An 18,779-nucleotide genomic window follows, 5' to 3' on the forward strand; every position below is an offset into this window, starting at 1 on the left:
TTTCAAAATGAATGCGTTCATTTAATGGAACACTTTGAACAGTAAAAACTTCCAAAAAATGGTTCGAGAAAAGTTATTGATGATCAGACGTGAAGAGCTTTTTTATAGCAACATACTATTCAGTCTTTAAATCTGTTATTTACATGGTATAGAGAACCCGTTCTCCATTTTGTTTTGAAGGTAATCAAGGTCAATTGAACCTGGGACAGTCTTTCTTTTTATGTTGAATTTCTTACAGTGACAGAAAATTCCTTACAGTGACAGAAATTTCCCGGAGAGACTGCAAAGTTGAAAAAAACAGCAAGGAGATCCTAGTTTGATACCTTAGCTTTTTAGTTCACCTGAGCACAAAGTGCTCAGCGAGGAATGCTTCTTGGAATGTCCTCTTCTAGATTCCTTCAACAAAAGTGGTACCATAAGAACTCTTGTTCAAAGGATTTGAAAATATCAGAAACCGCTGGCCAGATTCCAACATAATTTCACTGAAATGCTCCTTGGCGACTGTATCAAATTCCTTCACCCATGTCAATGGTAATAAAACATGGTCGCCAAGGTGTGGGGCAACTTTCCTTTATATATATATATATATATATGGCCCAATTTTAAAAATCTTCGAAAAGATTCTCTTCAGAAACAAATGGTCCGATTTGAAAATGATTTCACAGATATGTTCCTCAGATGACCATCTGTCAAATTCCTTCACCCTATGTGGATTCAAAAAAATGACTTCCAGGGGCAGGGCTAGTTACTTCAATATGTCTATATGGAAAACTTCTGTTCAGAAACCATTAATCTGATTTTAAAATATCTTTACAAAAATGTTTCTTTGGTGACCATATATCAAATTCCTTCACCTGGTAGGGTAATTTATAATAAACGTTGCTACCAGGGGCGGGGCAAGTTTTTACTAACTTTGAAAAACTTCTCATCAGAAACGATTGGCCTGATTCCAAAATAATCTACAAGATAAAAGAGTCTTTATTTAATGTATGATGTATGGCAACAAGAAACATCGATGCGTTAATTTCCGACATGAATAACAAACATGCATATTTTTATAATTATAATTAAAGTGCAATAATTATTGGGTGACTAAAGCGATTTGGCTAGTTATCGCACTAGTTGACCAGATTTTGCTATAATTGGACAAAGGATTCTAGTGTTATTACTCCAACAGCCCAATAATGCCTACCCATCAGTAAGCCCAAGGTGAGACTTTGATGCGTCCCTGTGGTGTATCATATATGAAAAATATGTATTTTTTAAAAACGTTACAAGGTGCCATGACTCTTACAATATTAAAGTAGGAGTCAATTAACTTGTCACAAAAAAGTACATTAATACTGTGAATAGGTTCTTGTAGTTGGAAGTTCATATCTTTAATGATGGCAAAACATTAATTAATTAAAACATATGATGAAAGGGAACATTTCTGTGGGATTGTTCCAATGTGTATAATGCTTCTTACATTTTAACTATTTAAAAAGTATACGATTATACTCTTGAAAGAACTAACCATTTAACAGTGGTATGTCTAGCTACTAGAGGAACCGTGCGCGTGCATGTGGACTGGACGTACTGCCAGGAAAACTAGTTTATGTTATCATTGTATTCAGTGCTCTAATCCATTTTACTCTTTGTGGTTGTATCCAGGAATATGTTAAGAATCGACTTTTGAAAATAATTGTTCCAATAGTTTACCTATTTATAACTATATGCTTTTATTTCCTATCACCAACTAATTTTTATGTTTTGATATGTTATGTATGTTATCTCTTGGGTACCAGTTGAAACTGTATGCCTATCGCCGTTATGACTAGTAATAAAATTGCTATATTTACGAAGTAATTTCATATTGAGGCTGTCAAAGGATCACGCCGAATATTTTGTTAGATTTGCAACTTTCCTGCTAGATTTACTGATTGTCACATAATTATGGAGCTCAATATCTTGAGAAGAATGTGTACTCGATATTTTCAAGTTGTCAAATCGCACGGACATTTTTCAATACAGGTATCGTTGTATAACAATTTGCCCGGAATGTGTGGGTGGGGTAAATGTTGACTTTCACAACACAGGTTATACAATACTAATTAATTTCCCTTTACATTTCAATCCCATTTCCGACATATAGAACTTATAATTATATACAAAAATAAATCTATTGTTTAATTAATTTTGTTTGATGATGATATTTTTAGCTTGACTATGGACTATTCAGAATAAGGAGAGCTATCCTAGTCACCCGAGCGTCGGATTTGGCGTAACCACTTATGTCAAAGTTTTTGTAAGAGTTTTTGTACCACCTAAAATATTTTCAAAGTGCATTGACATCTGGCTTTGAAACTTTGCACACTTGTTCACCATCATGCCCCCAACCTGTACACAGAAGGAGGTAACTCTATCAAGCATTTTGACAAAATTATGCCCCTTTTTGTACTTAGAATTTACGTTAAAGTTTGCGTACCACCTCAAATATTTTCAAAGTCCATTGACATCTGGCTTTGAAACTTTGCACACTTGTTCACAATCATGCCCCCATCCTGTACACAGGAGGAGGTAACTATATCAAGCATTTTGACAAAATTTTGCCTCTTTTTCTACTTAGAATTTACGTTAAGTTTGCCTATCACCTCAAATATTTTCAGTCCATTGACATATGGCTTTGAAACTTTGCACACTTGTTCACTATCATGCCCCCAACCCGTACACAGGAGTAGGTAACTCAAGCATTTTGAAAAAATAATTCCCCATTTTCGACTTTTAATTTATGTTAAAGTTTGCGTTCCACCTCTTATATTTTCAAATTCCATCGACATCTGGCTTTGAAACTTTGCCCGCTTGTTCACTATCATGCCCCCAACTTGTACACAGGAGGAGGTAACTTTATCAAGCAATTTGACAAAATTATGCCCCTTTTTAGACTTAGAATTAACGTTAAGGTTTGCGTACCACCTGGAATATTTTCCAGTTCAATTTATGTAAATATCTTAGCACATCATGTATTGCATTGAAATCTAATCCAACAGTGATCCATGCATGTTTCGCCAAAACTTTTCAATCCATACACCACACCGAAAAGCGGCGGAATAGTAGAGCGCGCTGTCTCTGTGACAGCTCTTGTTGATTATGATGATGTTTATGATTATGGAGATGATGATGTGGAGGTTGCAGGGTTCGAATTTAGCACTCGCACACTGGCAAAATGCGAGCCAAAATTGAAAAATGCGAGTTGAATTTAAAGTGTCAAATATTTGCGAGTTCAAAATTTGCAGAACATATGCAATCCTCGAAAAAGTTATGAACATAATCGGAGATCAGTTCCTGCACAATAGATAAAAAACTAATTTTAGATATGCCTACTTTCGTTTTCCGATAATCACACAGAAATTGATGACGTTGATTAACGTATATATATGTGCACAGACAGGTACTTGTTACTATGTGGCAGGTACTCGTAACTATGTATATTTCTAGACTGGTCTTTTCCTTTCATTTTTGGCGGCGGTATTTAGCGATAATCGCATCGAGACACAGTCTGTATAATGACGACAAGCTAAAAGATAAGTTTTTTTACGCGTGTTGAATTTAAAACGCCGACGGCTGATAGCAATGATCAATCAGTTCCAAAAAAAGAAGGCAAAACGAAATAATCAGTCCGTTAAAACTGTTTTGATGTGGAAGAGGGAGTTGTATATTAAATTGACACTCAACACAGATGACGAAAGGAATGTTTTCAAACTATTTTGCACAGACCAATACTGGCCTGATCAGACTTCCTCAGTACGTACTGTCAGTGTTTCATATATGATGATATCATTTAAAGTACAATTACATGATCATTCATTTAAGAATACACTATACCTGAAACCATTGTTTTCCATACAATATACAGTATACTTTTTCCTAGCAAACACAAAGGTTTGCCTTAAAAATGCGAGTGAGTGGCTGGTTTTGCGAGTTGAAAATTTAAGTACTGGCAAAAGTTTGCGAGTGTCCAAAATAGTTAAATTCGAACCCTGGGTTGTGTTGTTGGTGGAATGGCTTGCATTATTGTGATTATGTCTGATGAGAAATTCAATGTGTTGCGGTATCTGTAAAATTAAATCAAATTTTAAATTGGTGATGATAATCAACTATCACCAATGTTGAGCCCCTATTTGAGCCGCTGTCCACTCCTATCCAATTTCATTAGATCACTAATTGAGTGGTTGTCCTTTTTTCAGGTGAATCTTCAGCAAAGACGCAATCCCTTGTTAGGGATACCAGTGAGATGTTTGAGCACTAGTAATGTTTGCCATGAACAAACAGGCAGAACTGGCAAAACAAACAGACGGTTTCAACTTCCAGTATGTACTTTACAATGAAATATGAATTATTCTATCTTCTTAAGTTTTTCTTTTTCTAAATGTTCATAAAATTGTCTTGTAAACACATACATGTCTGTTTTTCGAAGAAGAATTAACTGATGGAGCTATCACCATAGCTTTGGTGTCAGCATTGTCCTTGGTAGGCAAATATTTAATCTTTGTCATCTAAAAACTGTTCAAAGTTATTCAAGTGAAGCATTGTCCCCATGTTGCCCGAGACAGTATGCACATGTTGTACAGGAAGGCCCATAACATTAGCTTTGATCCTCATTGAGCTATGCGCCTTCCTTGAAGAGATACAACCAGGCAAGTGTTGTTAAAAGCTATGCAGCTCTTTTGATTGTATTAGTTACCAGACAGCCTGCCTTTGCCTTAAATCAAAAAGTTTCATTTACAAAAGAGGCTTATAAGATAGTCATGCTGAGAGAAAGTATGGTGCAAGATTTATAAAGGAGCAGGTTTGGCCTTATTTCTTATAACTAAAATCACAGTTGGCTAACAAGTTTTTAGGTTATCAGTTTTTAGACTATGTCTATTTACACTTGCACAAATAATTGTTCATTATTAATTATGTCAGAATTTTAAACAAAAGTATTGGTGTATGAATTAATAATTTGTTAAGATTTATTCAGCTGAACAATTTTCGACATTTAATTATATGAAATGATTCACATTGAACAAGATGTTTGTATATGGCTAAAATACAATGAATGTGTGTATGATATGTTTGAGAATGCATGTGAATGTGCAAGGCAATGAATGGTTGTCCTATTCATATGAGAAAACATGTGTATATGGCTATAATGCAATGAACGTTTGTTCGATTCGTACGAGAATACAATGCCATCTTGCAGCCTGGAATGGAAGGAACAAAAGAGCCACCATTCATGAACAGAATGAGAAAAGGCAACAAATCTGTTCCCCCAGCTCGCTCCAAGGGGGCATTTCAAAAATACCAGGAACAAAAAGACAAACAAGACTGGAGCAAGAGATTTAAGATACCTAAAATATTTTATGAGGTAAGAGAGTAGCGTGCTTTGGACAGAAAATGGGACCAAAATTTTGCACCATTTTATTATGATTCATATCACCAAAAAGTATAATTTTTTTACAAATATTGGACTCAAAATTCACATGCTTTCAAAAACAACACAAAATGTATGTAGGTTGATGGAAAAAATAATAGTGCATTAAAATTCCGAAAAAAATAAATAATAGTTAATTGTACTAGCTTACCTGCACAATATAGGTTAATTCCTTTGATATCGAGCTAGCGTGTATTGACTGTATACACAACACATGTTCATGTACTGTATGTCAAGTATTATAAACTTCAATTGATGTTTAAGGCAGGCTGTCTGGCAAACCTTTGTTGTTCTACATCTGTTGATAAGCCACTGATGTGTATGTATTTCAATTTTCTGTTTCAGAGACAGGTGGAGATATTTCTTTTTGTTTTCTCAGTCGTAGGCTTCGGATATTCCTACTACTATATTCAGAAAAAGATTCGGGAAAAACAGTTAGGTAGGCATGTTACTGTTATTCTGCTGTAAATCTTCTCAGGTAGATCTGTCATACATGTAACTTCAGCAGTATTTTCTGGAGATGAAAACAATAAAAAAAAGGGATTCAAAAAACATTTGTGGATGGAACAGTTTTGATGCATTTCTATGGAAACACACTTGGCACATTATTTATAAAAATGACATATTTTTCCCAATCCTCAAAATGAAGCATTTCTGCCAATCCTCAAAAATATACATTTTTCTCAATCCTCAAAATGAAGCATTTTCCCCCAATACTCAAAATGACTTATTTTCCCCCAATCCTCAAAATGACTTATTTTCCCCAATCCTCAAAATGACATTTTTTCCAATCCAAAAGTCCCTGCAACATACCAAATACACATAAAAAACCCACTGCATATGTTTTAACCTCACATATTCTTCTTCTTATTCAAGAGCTTGTCAAACAAAGTGCAGTAGAAGAGCAGCCAGTATTGATAGGAGGTGACTGGGAGTTGGTCAATCAGGATGGCAAGCTTGTGTCAAACAAAGACTTTGTTGGCAAGTGGTGTATCGTCTACTTCGGCTTCACCCACTGCCCCGATATATGCCCTGATGAGATTGAGAAAATCATCGAAGTTACGGATATCTTAGGTTTGTTGAGCTCCATGTATTGGCGCATCTCTATAGTTTTTGTCACCAAAAAACACGCTAATATTAAGCACTTATCTTTAGGCCTACATTTGTATCTTGGTTGTTAGTTCAAAATTATGTGAAGATTTACAATGTTCTTATAATCATTACTATTCTAAAGAAATACCTAAACATTACCTTAAATTATCTGTTCTTTGTCATAACCATGAACTTTTTAAAAAAGAAAAACCTTAACATTATGTATGAAATGTATGTTCTTTATCATTATATAACGATGATTTTTTTAAAGAAAAATCTTATATATAACATAATTTAATTTAACGATAACTCTTAACCTTAAAAAACCTTAACATTGCATATGTCACGGTATCGTTACCTAATCAGGTGTTGAGAAGATGTGTAAGCAGTCCGATAGCTCAGTCTGTAGAGAACTCCCCATCAGAGAGGGGTCCCCAGTTCGAGCCCCAGTCTGGCTGCACACTTTTTTCACCCTGTGACAAATGGCGCCCAATGAGGGACTGTGACTGTATAATAAAATTCAATATCCTACCCGTGGTTTTGTCGAGATTATGTTCACCTTGTTCGTGGACAAATTCCAACTTGGCAAGGGAGTATGTCACAGTATTGTTACCTTATCAGGTGTTGAGAAAGTGTGTAAGCTTTCCGGTAGCTCAGTCAGTAGAGCACTTGCCCTTTCAGCAAGGGGTCCAGGGTTCCAGCCCTGGTCTGGCTGCACACTCTTCTCACCCTGTGACACATGTTTGTATGAAAAAGTCTGTTCTTTGTCATATCATAACCTAATAAGCTCTTTATTTTTAGAGAGGACCCCAGGCATGCCAAAGATGATTCCCATGTTTGTGACTGTTGACCCAGACAGAGATTCTCCCGAAATTGTCAAGCAGTATCTGGAAGGTAGGTTGTGGAGGTTTTAGGTCATCATTTAGTCTCCCCAGGACCCCTAGATTGTCTTAGCTTTGTTGCGATGGCAGTGTAGTTTTTAGCTCGACTATTCGAAGAATAAGGAGAGCTATACTACTCACCCAGGCGTCAGCATCGGCATCTGTGTCACACCTTGGTTAAGGTTTTGCATGTTAGCACCTTTAAGTCATTATCTCAGTAAATACATCATGTATTGCATTTAAACTTTAGATATGTATTCCCAACTATCTGACCTACTAAATTAATGAAAATAGATAACACTTATTTGAATTTAATGCAAATACTGGGCCTTTATTATTTGACTTAGAAATTCTGGTTAAGGTTTTGCATGTAAGCATGGGTTAATATCCCAGCAACTACTAGATATATTGCATTAAGACTTTAAACAATGGCACTCGACCATCCAACCTACTTAATTAACCAAATAATATAACTCTAGTTTGCATTTAATGCAAAATAATTGCCCTTTATTATTCGGCTTAAATATTCTGGTTAAGGTTTTGCATGTAACCACATTTAAGTCAATACCTCAGCGAATACATCATGTATTGCATTGAAACTATAGATATGTATTCCCAACTATCTTACCTACTAAATTAATGAACTTAGATAACACTTTTTTGAATATAATGCAAATTATGGGCCTTTATTATTTGACTTAGAAATTCTGGTTAAGGTTTTGCATGTAAGCACACATAGGTTAATATCTTAGCAACTACCTGATGGATTGCATTGAGACTTTATACAATGATACTCAACCATCCAATCTACTTAAATAACCAAGTTAACTCTAGTTTGCATTTAATTCAAATTATGGCCATTTTTTATTTGACATAAAAATTTGAATACATCATGTATTGCATTGAAACTTTATACACAGGTTCCCAACCATTCAACCTTCTTAATTAATCAGGAACTCTATCTTATCTATTATATTATAGTTGCCCCTTCATTATGCGACTTAGAAATTCTGGTTAAGGTTTTGCATGTTAGCACACATACATTTAGGTTAATATCTCAGCAACTACTAAATGTATTGCATTGAGACAATGGTACTCAACCACCAACCTACTTGAATAACCAAGTTAGCTACCTGTATTTTACAAATAATGGCCCTCTATTATTGGACTTAGAAATTCTGGTTAAGCTTTTACATGTTACCATAGGTATGTTAATATCTCAGCAAATACATCATGTATTGCATTGAAATCTAATCTAAGTTTACAGTGATCCATGTTTCGCCAAATCTTTTCAATCCTTACACTGAAAAGCGGCGTAATAGTCGAGCGCGCTGTCTCTATGACAGCTCTTGTTTTGGTTGTTGACGTCATGCAAAACCTTAAAAGTTTAGAACTTATATGCTGTTCTGTATAATGCAAAATATTATGGGGGGCATCTGGTGGGCCATGTTCACAAAAGTTGTCATGCAATCTCTTTCTTTGGCAAATGTACACCAATACGCATCCAATTTGCTCACCATGTGCATGGGCAAAATATCCAAAACAAGTTGAACAACCAGCCTTACCATTGAAGTTGCTCTAGAGTTGTGATCCCTGTTATGATCCCTGAATCAACAAAGATTATCAAAATGACAGGGTATGCTTAGATAAAAAAAATCCAATCTTCACCAAACTTGGTCATAATGTTTATTGGCAAAATATCTGGGACAAGTTTGATAACTATTAGATATCCAAGTCGCTCCAGAGTGATGGCCTTTGAACTGACAAAACATTTATTGAAAAGTTGTAATCCTCAAGTTGACAAAATAAAAAAAATAAAAAAATGTTGGCATGTCAAGCTATTACAAATTGGTCAAGTCTTAAAAAAATTACCTTAAATTGATACCCTAAATAAAGCCAGGAGCATTAGTTTAAACTTTATTTATTTTACAATTATTGCAAAGAAAGTTTTATGTCACTCACATTGGCCTGATGTTGAGGAAGACTGTGGTCTTGTGGGAAACCGGAGAAAACCCACATGTATGGCTTAAATATAGGACCATTGAGGCTTGGTATTACTTAAATGTGATATGCAGAAAAAGTTGTAAAAAAGAATAATTATACTAAATAAATACTATCTGAATTAGACAGTATATGCACATGCTTCCATAATAAGCACTGCAGAATGTGGTTTTATGTTCTGATGTTGATATGTTCATTTCATAATATGTACATGTGTATACAAAGTCCTTTGTTAGTGTTCTGTGTATTACCAAGTCCATGAACCTGTTTGTTACAGAGTTTTCCCCCAAGATGGTCGGCCTGACAGGAACCTGGGATCAGCTGAAGGTCATACTAAGGGAGTTCAAGGTCTACTTTTCAAAAGGGCCGGTGGACGAAGATGGAGATTATATTGTAAGTAAATTCTGCTGGTATTCAATTTAGTGTGTAGATTTTATATTAGCATGTCTGTTTTTCAAAGGAAATAAGTTAAGGTTTTATGATAAGTTTGGTGTAATTGCTAGTGTCGACATTCCAGGTTTGGTGTAATTGCTAGTGTCAACATTCCAGGTTTGGTGTAATTGCTAGTGTCGACATTCCAGGTTTGGTGTAATTGCTAGTGTCGACATTCCAGGGGCCTCATATAGGTTGATGCCCATTTTTAAAAAAAATTGACTTAAATGATCAAAACAAAAGTGAAAGATTTGTGTGCAGATCAAAAAAAGCTTTAATTAATGGAAATTTGCAATTAATAGCTACGTGACAACAAATTTCCCTGTTAAATGAGTGCTGACATGTCACTATTTTTTATTGGTACACAATTCATACGCACAAGTTTTGTTGTGATCATTAAAGTCCAAAAGGTTAAGCATTATATTGCACTTATTTTTTTGTTTTACACCAATTTATATATGGCCCCTTTAACAATGACTGTAACTCAAAAACAGTTTAAGATATTCAAATGAAACTTGGTACACATGTTGCCAGAGATAATAGGAACATGTCTAGCAAGACCCATAACTCTGGCTATAATATTTGTAGAGATGCTTCTCGTACAAGTTCCAATGAAGATGAAGAAATCCCCTCCCCACGTCCCCCAATAGTAACCATTGATTTCTTATTTACGTAACTTGGTACAAATGATCACAATGACAGCGTTCATATTTGAATTAATTCACAACACTGTGGTAAAAATATTTAAATTTTGCAGGCAAGATTAAGATTTATGCTGGAACATGAAAATTCATATTTTAATACATATATCAAAACACTATCAAAATAGATTTTCAAATACATTTTTTAAATCTAAATTTAACCCTAAACTGTTTTTGCATAAGCAATACAAACAGTTTGGCCAAATTTCAGCCAAGTGAATGATTTTTTTTTTTTTTTTACATCAGCGACTATGGTTTTTCAAAACACATATTGAATTTCAGGTGGATCACTCAATCATTACGTTCTTAATGGACCCCGAGGGACGCTATGCAGCCCATTTCCCGAGGAGTAAGACAAACATTGACATTGCTACTGCGATTGAAAAGAAAGTGAAACTGTATAAACCACCATCTAGCAGACATTGATTGTTTTTATAATAATAAGATCTGAAGGCGAGTTGAATTCCACCACTGTTTTCTGTAGCAGTATGTGTGATATAAACATTTTCCTGTAAAGTTTGTCATTATTAAGTTATTAATGCAAAATATTATGAACTTGTCTGGGGGGTTTTAAATAAAAAAATAAGTCAATCTTTTTTCATAGTCTGTGTCATTCAGATTGTGGTCGTGCAAAAACTATAACCATGGCCATCTGTCAAAAACTGTTCCAAGATATACACATGAAACTTGGTACACATGTTCCCAGAGATGATACAAACATATTTAGCAAGGCTCATAAATCTGACCTAAAAATATCTTCAGGAGTGCCCCTTTTTGGACTAAATGCAACGGCCAAGTGTTAGTGGCCAAGCGTTAGTGTTACTCCGAATTGCTCTTGTTTTACATTTAATGTACACTATTTTTAGTGATGTTATCTGATGTATGAATGTATGAATAATTGTATTTTGAAACTATAATTATGTGTGTAAAGGAAGTAAATATGTAATTAAATTTATGTGCAACATGGTGTTTGTTCATTATTTATTACTTACGTTTGTTTAAATCATATGTCTTATGATGGCCTCATCAACATGTTGCTTGTTTACACTAAAGAAACCATTTTTTTGCCATCTTCATGAAACTTGGTTAAAATGTTAAGTGCTAAATCGAATGTTAAAGTGAAAATAAGGTAAAAATCTTGACAGTGTAGTGGCCACATTTTCTACCGTATGTTTATTAGGCTTACTGTCACATGAAGCCAAAATAGTTGAGGGCATGGGAACGATTTCAGATGAGTTCACAAGATGTTCCCTAGGTAACCTATCAAATTCTATTTTTTTACCCTATGGTAATATGGAATACCTCAGAAACCGCTTAACCAGTTTCAAAAAGAAATCACAGAATTGTTGAATTTCCTTCAAGCCGTGTTTGTTCGTACAAAAGCATGCCTGTGCAATGCCCCAGAAAGTGCTGGCCAATTTCAAAATAAAGTTATATTCAGATGAATGTTGCTTGGGTGACCCTTTTATCGATTTCCTTCAAGTCAAGTTGAATCATTTAAAACATTCGAAAACAATGCAAATGCTTTTTGGCCCAAAATCTGATAAAATATTCTTCCATAAAATATGATGAAAATATGAGTACCCCAAAACATACCACAAAGGATTTAAGTTTTACTCCCTAAAACTATTTTCCTCAGAACTAAATAAAACAAACTTTTGAAACGTTTTAAGTTTTGGCCTTCTCCATCCAGACCTTGAGTTATAATAGTGTACTAAAATATATAGGTTATTTTTATGTTGACATTAAAAAGAAAAATCTTAAAGATTTTTTTCTTTCAAAACTGCAAGTGGTTCCGTACCCATTTTATCCAAATCATGTTCCTGTGGTCAATACTGGTCTTGATCAGGTGGTCACTGTACTAAATCAGACTAATATAATGAAATATGGATGATTTTTTTCTTTCTCCAAAACTGCGCTGCCACGAGCTGAAACATATACTTTTTATAGTTTTCTAGTAGACCTCTACCATCTTTTTCAAACAATCATCACTTTCCTTAGCAACCATCACTTTCCTTAGCAACCTTCGACCTCCATAGCAACCGTAAAATTCCTAGGCAGCTATATTTTATCTGAGTGAACTATAACTTTCTCAGTAGCAGATTTTGTTCATATGAATCAACTATTTTCTGACAACCATGTACAGTCTAAGCAACCATCAACTTCCTTAGCAACGACACATTTTTTTCTAAGTAACAAATGATAAATGTTGGGAGTACGCCTTTATGTAGTATACTACGTTGTTTAATGCTGGGAGTACGCCTGTATGCAGTATACTACGTTGTTTAATGCTGGGAGTACGCTATGAGTACGCCTTTATGCACTATACTACGTTGTTTAATGCTGGGAGTACGCCTGTATGCAGTATACTACGTTGTTTAATGCTGGGAGTACGCTATGAGTACGCCTTTATGCACTATACTACGTTGTTTAATGCTGTGGGTTCGCCGTTATACAGTATACTACGTTGTTTAATACTGGGAGTACGCATTTATATAGTTAACTACGTTGTTTAATACTGGGAGTACGCCTTTATACAGTTAACTACGTTGTTTAATGCTGGGAGTACGCCTTTATGCACTATACTACGTTGTTTAATGCTGTGGGTTCGCCGTTATACAGTATACTACGTTGTTTAATACTGGGAGTACGCCTTTATATAGTTAACTACGTTGCTTAATGTTGGGATTAAGCCTTTTTTGTAGTGGACTAAGTTGTTTGATTTAGGAGGATGTATGGCTTAACGTAGTAGACTACCTTTTGATGCTGCTAGAACGTCTTTATGTAGTTTGCTTTGTCACAGTTACTACTGATGGGACATTGCTTGACCATCTACAACATTAATACAAAAATAATACAGTATTTATTCTAAAAGGCTTTATTTTTTTCTGTTTTGCATATTTCATCCAACAATACTAGCTCCTTGACTGTGTATTTCTGAAAAGAAAAACAAAAATAACTGGTTATATCTGTATACAAGATTATATAACATATCAATAAAGAACGTAGTTATAAAGTGCAAACATGTTGCTTGAGTGTCTCACTATAACAAAATGTAGCGAAAATGAAACAGCCTTACGAGGAAATATATTGTTGACTCGTACTGAGCAAATGGTACAATGACGTGTTAGGCATATCCTTAGAAAAGATCCATGAATTGGTTTACCCTGTTAAAATATGTATTAGGTAATGCCTTTATATGTCATTTAAATTGGCTGAGAAAAACGGACGACCCAGTACCTAATAATATTGCAGCAATGGCCGTGTAAACCCTTATATCGAATATGAATATCGTTGCAACGTCTTAAGGCTTCCTTTTTTTAGCCACGACTTTATACGTGTTATATATCGTAGCCACAATTTATAATTAATGTTTGTGCAATGTATTTGGTGTCCTGTGAAGTTTTTTTTGTCTTTCGTCTAGTGTCTTATTGACCGTGATCTTTGTCTTTGGTCTTTAAAAGTCTTTCAACATATTATTTGTTAAATGCTATGTTGCCGGTCTTGTCCCTTAGGTTGCCATGATTATAATTGTAAATCGTAGTAATAACTGGTCGATGCTACAACTTAAAAGAACGTTGCTATGAAATGATTTAGCCGCTTCTATTACCATCTTATTCGCAGAACCTAGTATTCCAGCCACTGGTGGCCATGGCAATTACTCTACGTCCTAACCACGGAATACGTAATTGAATTTAAGTTATTTGCTAAGTGAAAACTATTTACTGTAGAAGATCTCTTTGGTTCTTTGAAACATGAACGACTGTAACAAAACGGTGAATTTAAATGTATGCAGTCAATATTTAGAAGACATACTATATCGACAGAAGGCATAGTGCACTTCTCCAGAATCATGGCCAAAGATTGCCTCATAGCCACAATGGACGTCATCCCACTGTCCCTCCCTGTATGGTACCAGCACTGTACAATCCTCAAACCCGGAACCACCAAGCGTGTTGGACACATGTCCAGGCATCCAGTTTGTGTAACGAACACTTGTTCCTAGACAAATAAATTGAATAAATAAATAAAGGATTGGTGTCATCACCGAACACATGCGCCTTCAAATTGTACAACACAGTTTCCCATCATCATCATCATCATCATCATCATCATCAACAACAACAACAACAACAACACCATCACCACCAACATCATCATCGTTATTGATTTTCCTATCGACTCGTATTGACAAAAAAATTACCAGAGGTCCATGTAAATGTCCCCTCATTATGGACGTCATTCAAGCCAATCCACACAGCATGTAGTGGGAAATGTCTGTTTATGAAGCTCTGGACGAAATTTTGTTCTTCTTGACTGCTGATATGAGCGAGATGGCCACCGTTGTTATTGCAAACGTTTTCAGCATGTTCCCAGGAGTAGCGGGTGGTCGGGAGTAATTCAAAGCATGCTCTCTCGTATTGGGCCAAAACGCCACCATTGCTCAGCGCATGCGCCCGAACGTTCGATGGACATTGGTCGGTGTCACCTTATTTTAAACAAGATACTTTTATAACGTAACAAACAAATTAAACATAGTTCATCGTCAATCACCAAGACCCATAGATGTATTTTTATGAATAATAACACTAGGTTCCCATGTCATAAGCATATTGAACACATGCTTTCAATTATACAGAGCGAACTACATGGAAAAGCCAAGACGCCATTAACTTAACGGAGAACAGTTTCGAGGCACACTATGAAATTTAAACATACTCTTAACGAAAGACAAACAACATTACAATATAAAAGAGACAGAGAACACGTGCATTAAAATATGTTTAGTAACAAAGCATAATTTATTTAGATGTTAAAAATGATGAACATTGGCGACTCAGTTATTCATTAACACAATCTCCATTTGCCTTTGAAATGAGTGGGGAAAAATGATGTGGTGGTTATGTCATATAGATGTTTTAGATGTTGGAATGGACAAAGAAAGAGTATAATGATATGTCTTACCATCTCCAGCTGCGAAAACAACTGTCGGAAAAACATTTGGAGTTGTACTTTGTAACGGTGATGATGTAGTACCTAAATCGAACAGGGAATGAGAGCATTAATATAAAGGTTAATAATTGCGCTCACGGCAGAGATCAAACATATTTATGACGAGAACGCACACATGCATATATACATGTAGAACACAAACTAAGGACAAGTTTTACAGTGTTGGAACAATAGTTAATAAACGGACGTCGGCTTAGACGAAAGAGGAATTCCTACGAATAATATCATCAGTATTAAAGTTTAACATCTTGAAGCAAAACTGATCTTGCTTTTTTGTGTCTTGAAACATATATTCGAAAGTGTCCTTCCTTTCAGGACTCTATGTCTCTGAATTAACCCTTGTTAACACGGACTAACACAACAGAAAATAATCTTAGATACCACTAAATGCTGATCCAAACATTCTACCATATCCAAATTACTACAGGTATATATATATATATATATATATATATATATATATATATATATATATATATATATATATTTATTTATTTATTTTAAAACTCGATCCCTTACGTTCCGAAGCTGAATGACTTTTAGCGCCTAAAACCACTCGTGTAGAACTAAGATCACGCCACTTACTGGACATTACATCAACTCATGGAAAATCATTTTCTTCTTATTCTTTTCAAACGAAGAAAATTATATCTTTCGTGAAATAAATATGCTCAAACGAAACAAAGTCTAAACTATCTCTAAATGGCTTCATCAAAACCTATTCAATTTTATCAAAGTGGTAAATTGTCCATAAAACCAAAACACACTTACCAAATTGACAAATGTATCCGTTCAATTCAAATGAACAGTCTCGGTCGTCCCAGTGTCCTGTGAGTGTTCTCGTATCCATGACAACACAATCCTCTATACCGTGAACTATAGTCATCTCATTTGTAGGCGCCCAATTTTGAAACGTTAAAGGATCACCTGCAAAAAACAATGCATGTCAAGGCATCCCCAAGTTGTTGAACCAGGAACTACTTTTGTGTTGCTAAACCAGTAACTACTTTTGTGTTTTTGAACCAGGAACTACTTTTATATCACGAAATTTTTAATCGGCCAAATTGATTAAATTTAGGACTTTATTACAGATAATCAAAAACCGTTATTGGAGAAATCAACATGTTAACTTAAAAAAAGACAAACACATATTTCCAAAAAGTAGGGCTTTACAGAAAGTATGTGATTGGTATTGATTTAACCCTAGAATTTAAATTTAGGTGCAGTAGTGATTCACAACGACAAAAGCATTTGGAACTCCTCGGCCATTTTTATCGAAAACAACCTCGGATGTATATGGAAGGTTTTACATACGCAGAAATCGGTAGGTTTAAGTCCGCTGCAAGTAGATCGCGTAGTAATTTCATTTTGCAGTTAAATTTAATGACTTAACTCTTGGTAATCTTAATTATGTTTGCAATAATACAATTCACTTGCAATTAATTCAACCTAAGATAAACAAATATAAGCTTAACAACTACATTTGATTAATAATATAATTCAAACTTTTACGAACTACTTCTACTGATGTATCGGCATACATCCGAGGTTGTTTTCGATAAAAATGGCCGAGGAGTTCCGAATGCGACAAAATAGACATACCAGACGTCCAAACAAAGTTTCCTTCCGTTTGTTCATCGTGTAAACCAATCCAGACAGAATGGTGATTGTAATACTTGTTGAGGAATGCAATAAGGTAGTCGTTTTCTGCTTGACTTCCAACATGGACCAAATGACCACCATGGGTGTTACATGTGCGTTCAGCAGATGCCCAGTGCTCTAAACGGCTACTTACTACGTAGCAACTCGACCCAAACTGTCCCAAAGAACCGCTGCTTATTGATGCAAAGGAAGCGAGGTCGCTCGAGCAAAGACTTGTATCACCTAGAAACATTGAGAGGAGGACCAAAATCATTCGGAAGAATGACCATTCAATGCGATCAATTGTCGGAAGGCAGCAAAATAATCGGATTAGCATTCTAGAACCTCTGTAACTTCAAAATAAATAAACAACATATAATTTCCGCAATAAAGAGAATTTTGCCACAGTTGTAAAAAAAAAACATTTATCGCATTTAATTGAGATCCGTGTGCCAAAAATACAATCACAATAACTGATCTCTGTAGCTCACCTGTACTATTGAAAATGAAACAGTCTAAATGGTACCTGGAAGCGAAAACAGTGTCGGTGGTGCCGTTGTAAAGACAGTTGACGGCAAAAGCGTTGTTGTTCCCATCGTGGTCGTCGCCGCTGTTCTTGTTGTTGCTGCTGATGTTGATGATTGTGTTGTCGACGAGGAAGTTGATACCATAGATGTAAAACTATCAATTGACTGCGTGTCTGATGTATATGGTTGTGTCATCACACTAGTTGCATTGGGGGTGACAGCTGATGGCATGGTTGTCGAAATCGAGTCGGTCACAGAATGTGTTGTGTTGAAAATACTTGATGTTGTATTTGAATGTGAAGATATGGATGACACTGTTGTTACTGTAATGTTTCAATTGAATAGCCCGCTAAAATGTGATTGCACAGTTGTGATATAATACACGCATTTTAAAGTATTAACACTCTTATAACAACGTACTAAATTGGCAATTCTTCTTATTGTAATTCACTTCCGAATATCACTTATGCCATGCACATTTTATTAAAATATTTTTAACAGGAAAAATAACGAATAAATTAAATACAACTGTTTGTTTTACATGTTTTTGTTTTTTTTACTAATTTGACACTTATTGAACCTTTTTTTACTGCATGAACAATGAATACCACAGTGACTGTATGACTAACAAACAAAACACGACCTACTCATATCTTGTGGGGGTATACTTCCTGGGCAAGTCTGGGCAGTAAGCTGTTCATTTGAAGGCACATATCCTACCTACAATCAGATTAATAAAAGTATTATAAGACTTTGTATGTTTGTGCAACATAGTTGAAATTTGTGTAGATGTAGTAAATAACTCCCTTATATAACTTAAAAACTACAAAAAGGCTTCATAAAGGTTATCTTAGTATTTACCGATGATATTAGAACACTTTGGGGGACCATGATTTTATCTCAATTGGTAAAATGTTTACACTAAATTGTTTACTTGTCTGAATTGATTGTCTAGCAAGAAGTACAACACACAATATATTTGTACGCCTTCACTATTTTATAACGTTAAAAAACTAAACAAAAACATCCTTCCCTT

At 35.1% G+C, this 18,779-nt stretch overlaps 2 protein-coding genes across 3 annotated transcripts; one reads left to right on the forward strand and one right to left on the reverse strand.

Moving 5' to 3' along the window:
• Positions 1–1,853: 1,853 nt before the first annotated feature.
• LOC128202856 (protein SCO1 homolog, mitochondrial-like) lies at positions 1,854–11,526 on the forward strand. Of its 2 annotated transcripts, XM_052904015.1 has the most exons (8): positions 1,854–2,013; positions 4,227–4,349; positions 5,225–5,389; positions 5,801–5,894; positions 6,332–6,529; positions 7,349–7,441; positions 9,707–9,822; positions 10,845–11,526. In XM_052904015.1, exons 1-8 carry the CDS (start codon positions 1,936–1,938, stop codon positions 10,986–10,988), a joined length of 1,011 nt encoding a protein of 336 aa, XP_052759975.1. In that variant the 5' UTR covers positions 1,854–1,935; the 3' UTR covers positions 10,989–11,526. The 2 variants fall into 2 exon arrangements, with proteins under 2 accessions (XP_052759975.1, XP_052759976.1); XM_052904016.1 differs by lacking the exon at positions 5,225–5,389.
• Positions 11,527–13,424: 1,898 nt separating this feature from the next.
• Positions 13,425–18,480, reverse strand: LOC128203625 (macrophage mannose receptor 1-like). The gene is made up of 8 exons (XM_052905122.1): positions 18,391–18,480; positions 17,743–18,066; positions 17,178–17,459; positions 16,347–16,502; positions 15,528–15,599; positions 14,767–15,051; positions 14,379–14,564; positions 13,425–13,499 (listed from the first exon to the last, which is right to left on the reverse strand). The coding sequence occupies exons 1-8, from the start codon at positions 18,392–18,394 to the stop codon at positions 13,465–13,467; spliced, it is 1,344 nt and encodes a 447-aa protein (XP_052761082.1). The 5' UTR covers positions 18,395–18,480; the 3' UTR covers positions 13,425–13,464.
• Between the last annotated feature and the right edge of the window lie 299 nt (positions 18,481–18,779).

This window comes from Mya arenaria, chromosome 9 (assembly GCF_026914265.1).
Source record: "Mya arenaria isolate MELC-2E11 chromosome 9, ASM2691426v1".
Classification (NCBI taxonomy): domain Eukaryota; kingdom Metazoa; phylum Mollusca; class Bivalvia; order Myida; family Myidae; genus Mya; species Mya arenaria.

Bases quoted from the DNA above. Each gene is read 5' to 3' on its own strand.
- LOC128203625 (XM_052905122.1), bottom strand. The intron at 17,460-17,742 runs GTACCATTTAGA...CAATGTTTCTAG, and splicing joins GACACTGTTTTCGCTTCCAG to GTGATACAAGTCTTTGCTCG. The intron at 14,565-14,766 runs GTAATTTTTTTG...TTATTTGTCTAG, and splicing joins GACATTTACATGGACCTCTG to GAACAAGTGTTCGTTACACA.
- LOC128202856 (XM_052904015.1), top strand. From the start codon at position 1,936: ATGGAGCTCAATATCTTGAGAAGAATGTGTACTCGATATTTTCAAGTT. The intron at 4,350-5,224 runs GTATGTACTTTA...GCCATCTTGCAG, and splicing joins ACAGACGGTTTCAACTTCCA to CCTGGAATGGAAGGAACAAA. The intron at 7,442-9,706 runs GTAGGTTGTGGA...TGTTTGTTACAG, and splicing joins TGTCAAGCAGTATCTGGAAG to AGTTTTCCCCCAAGATGGTC.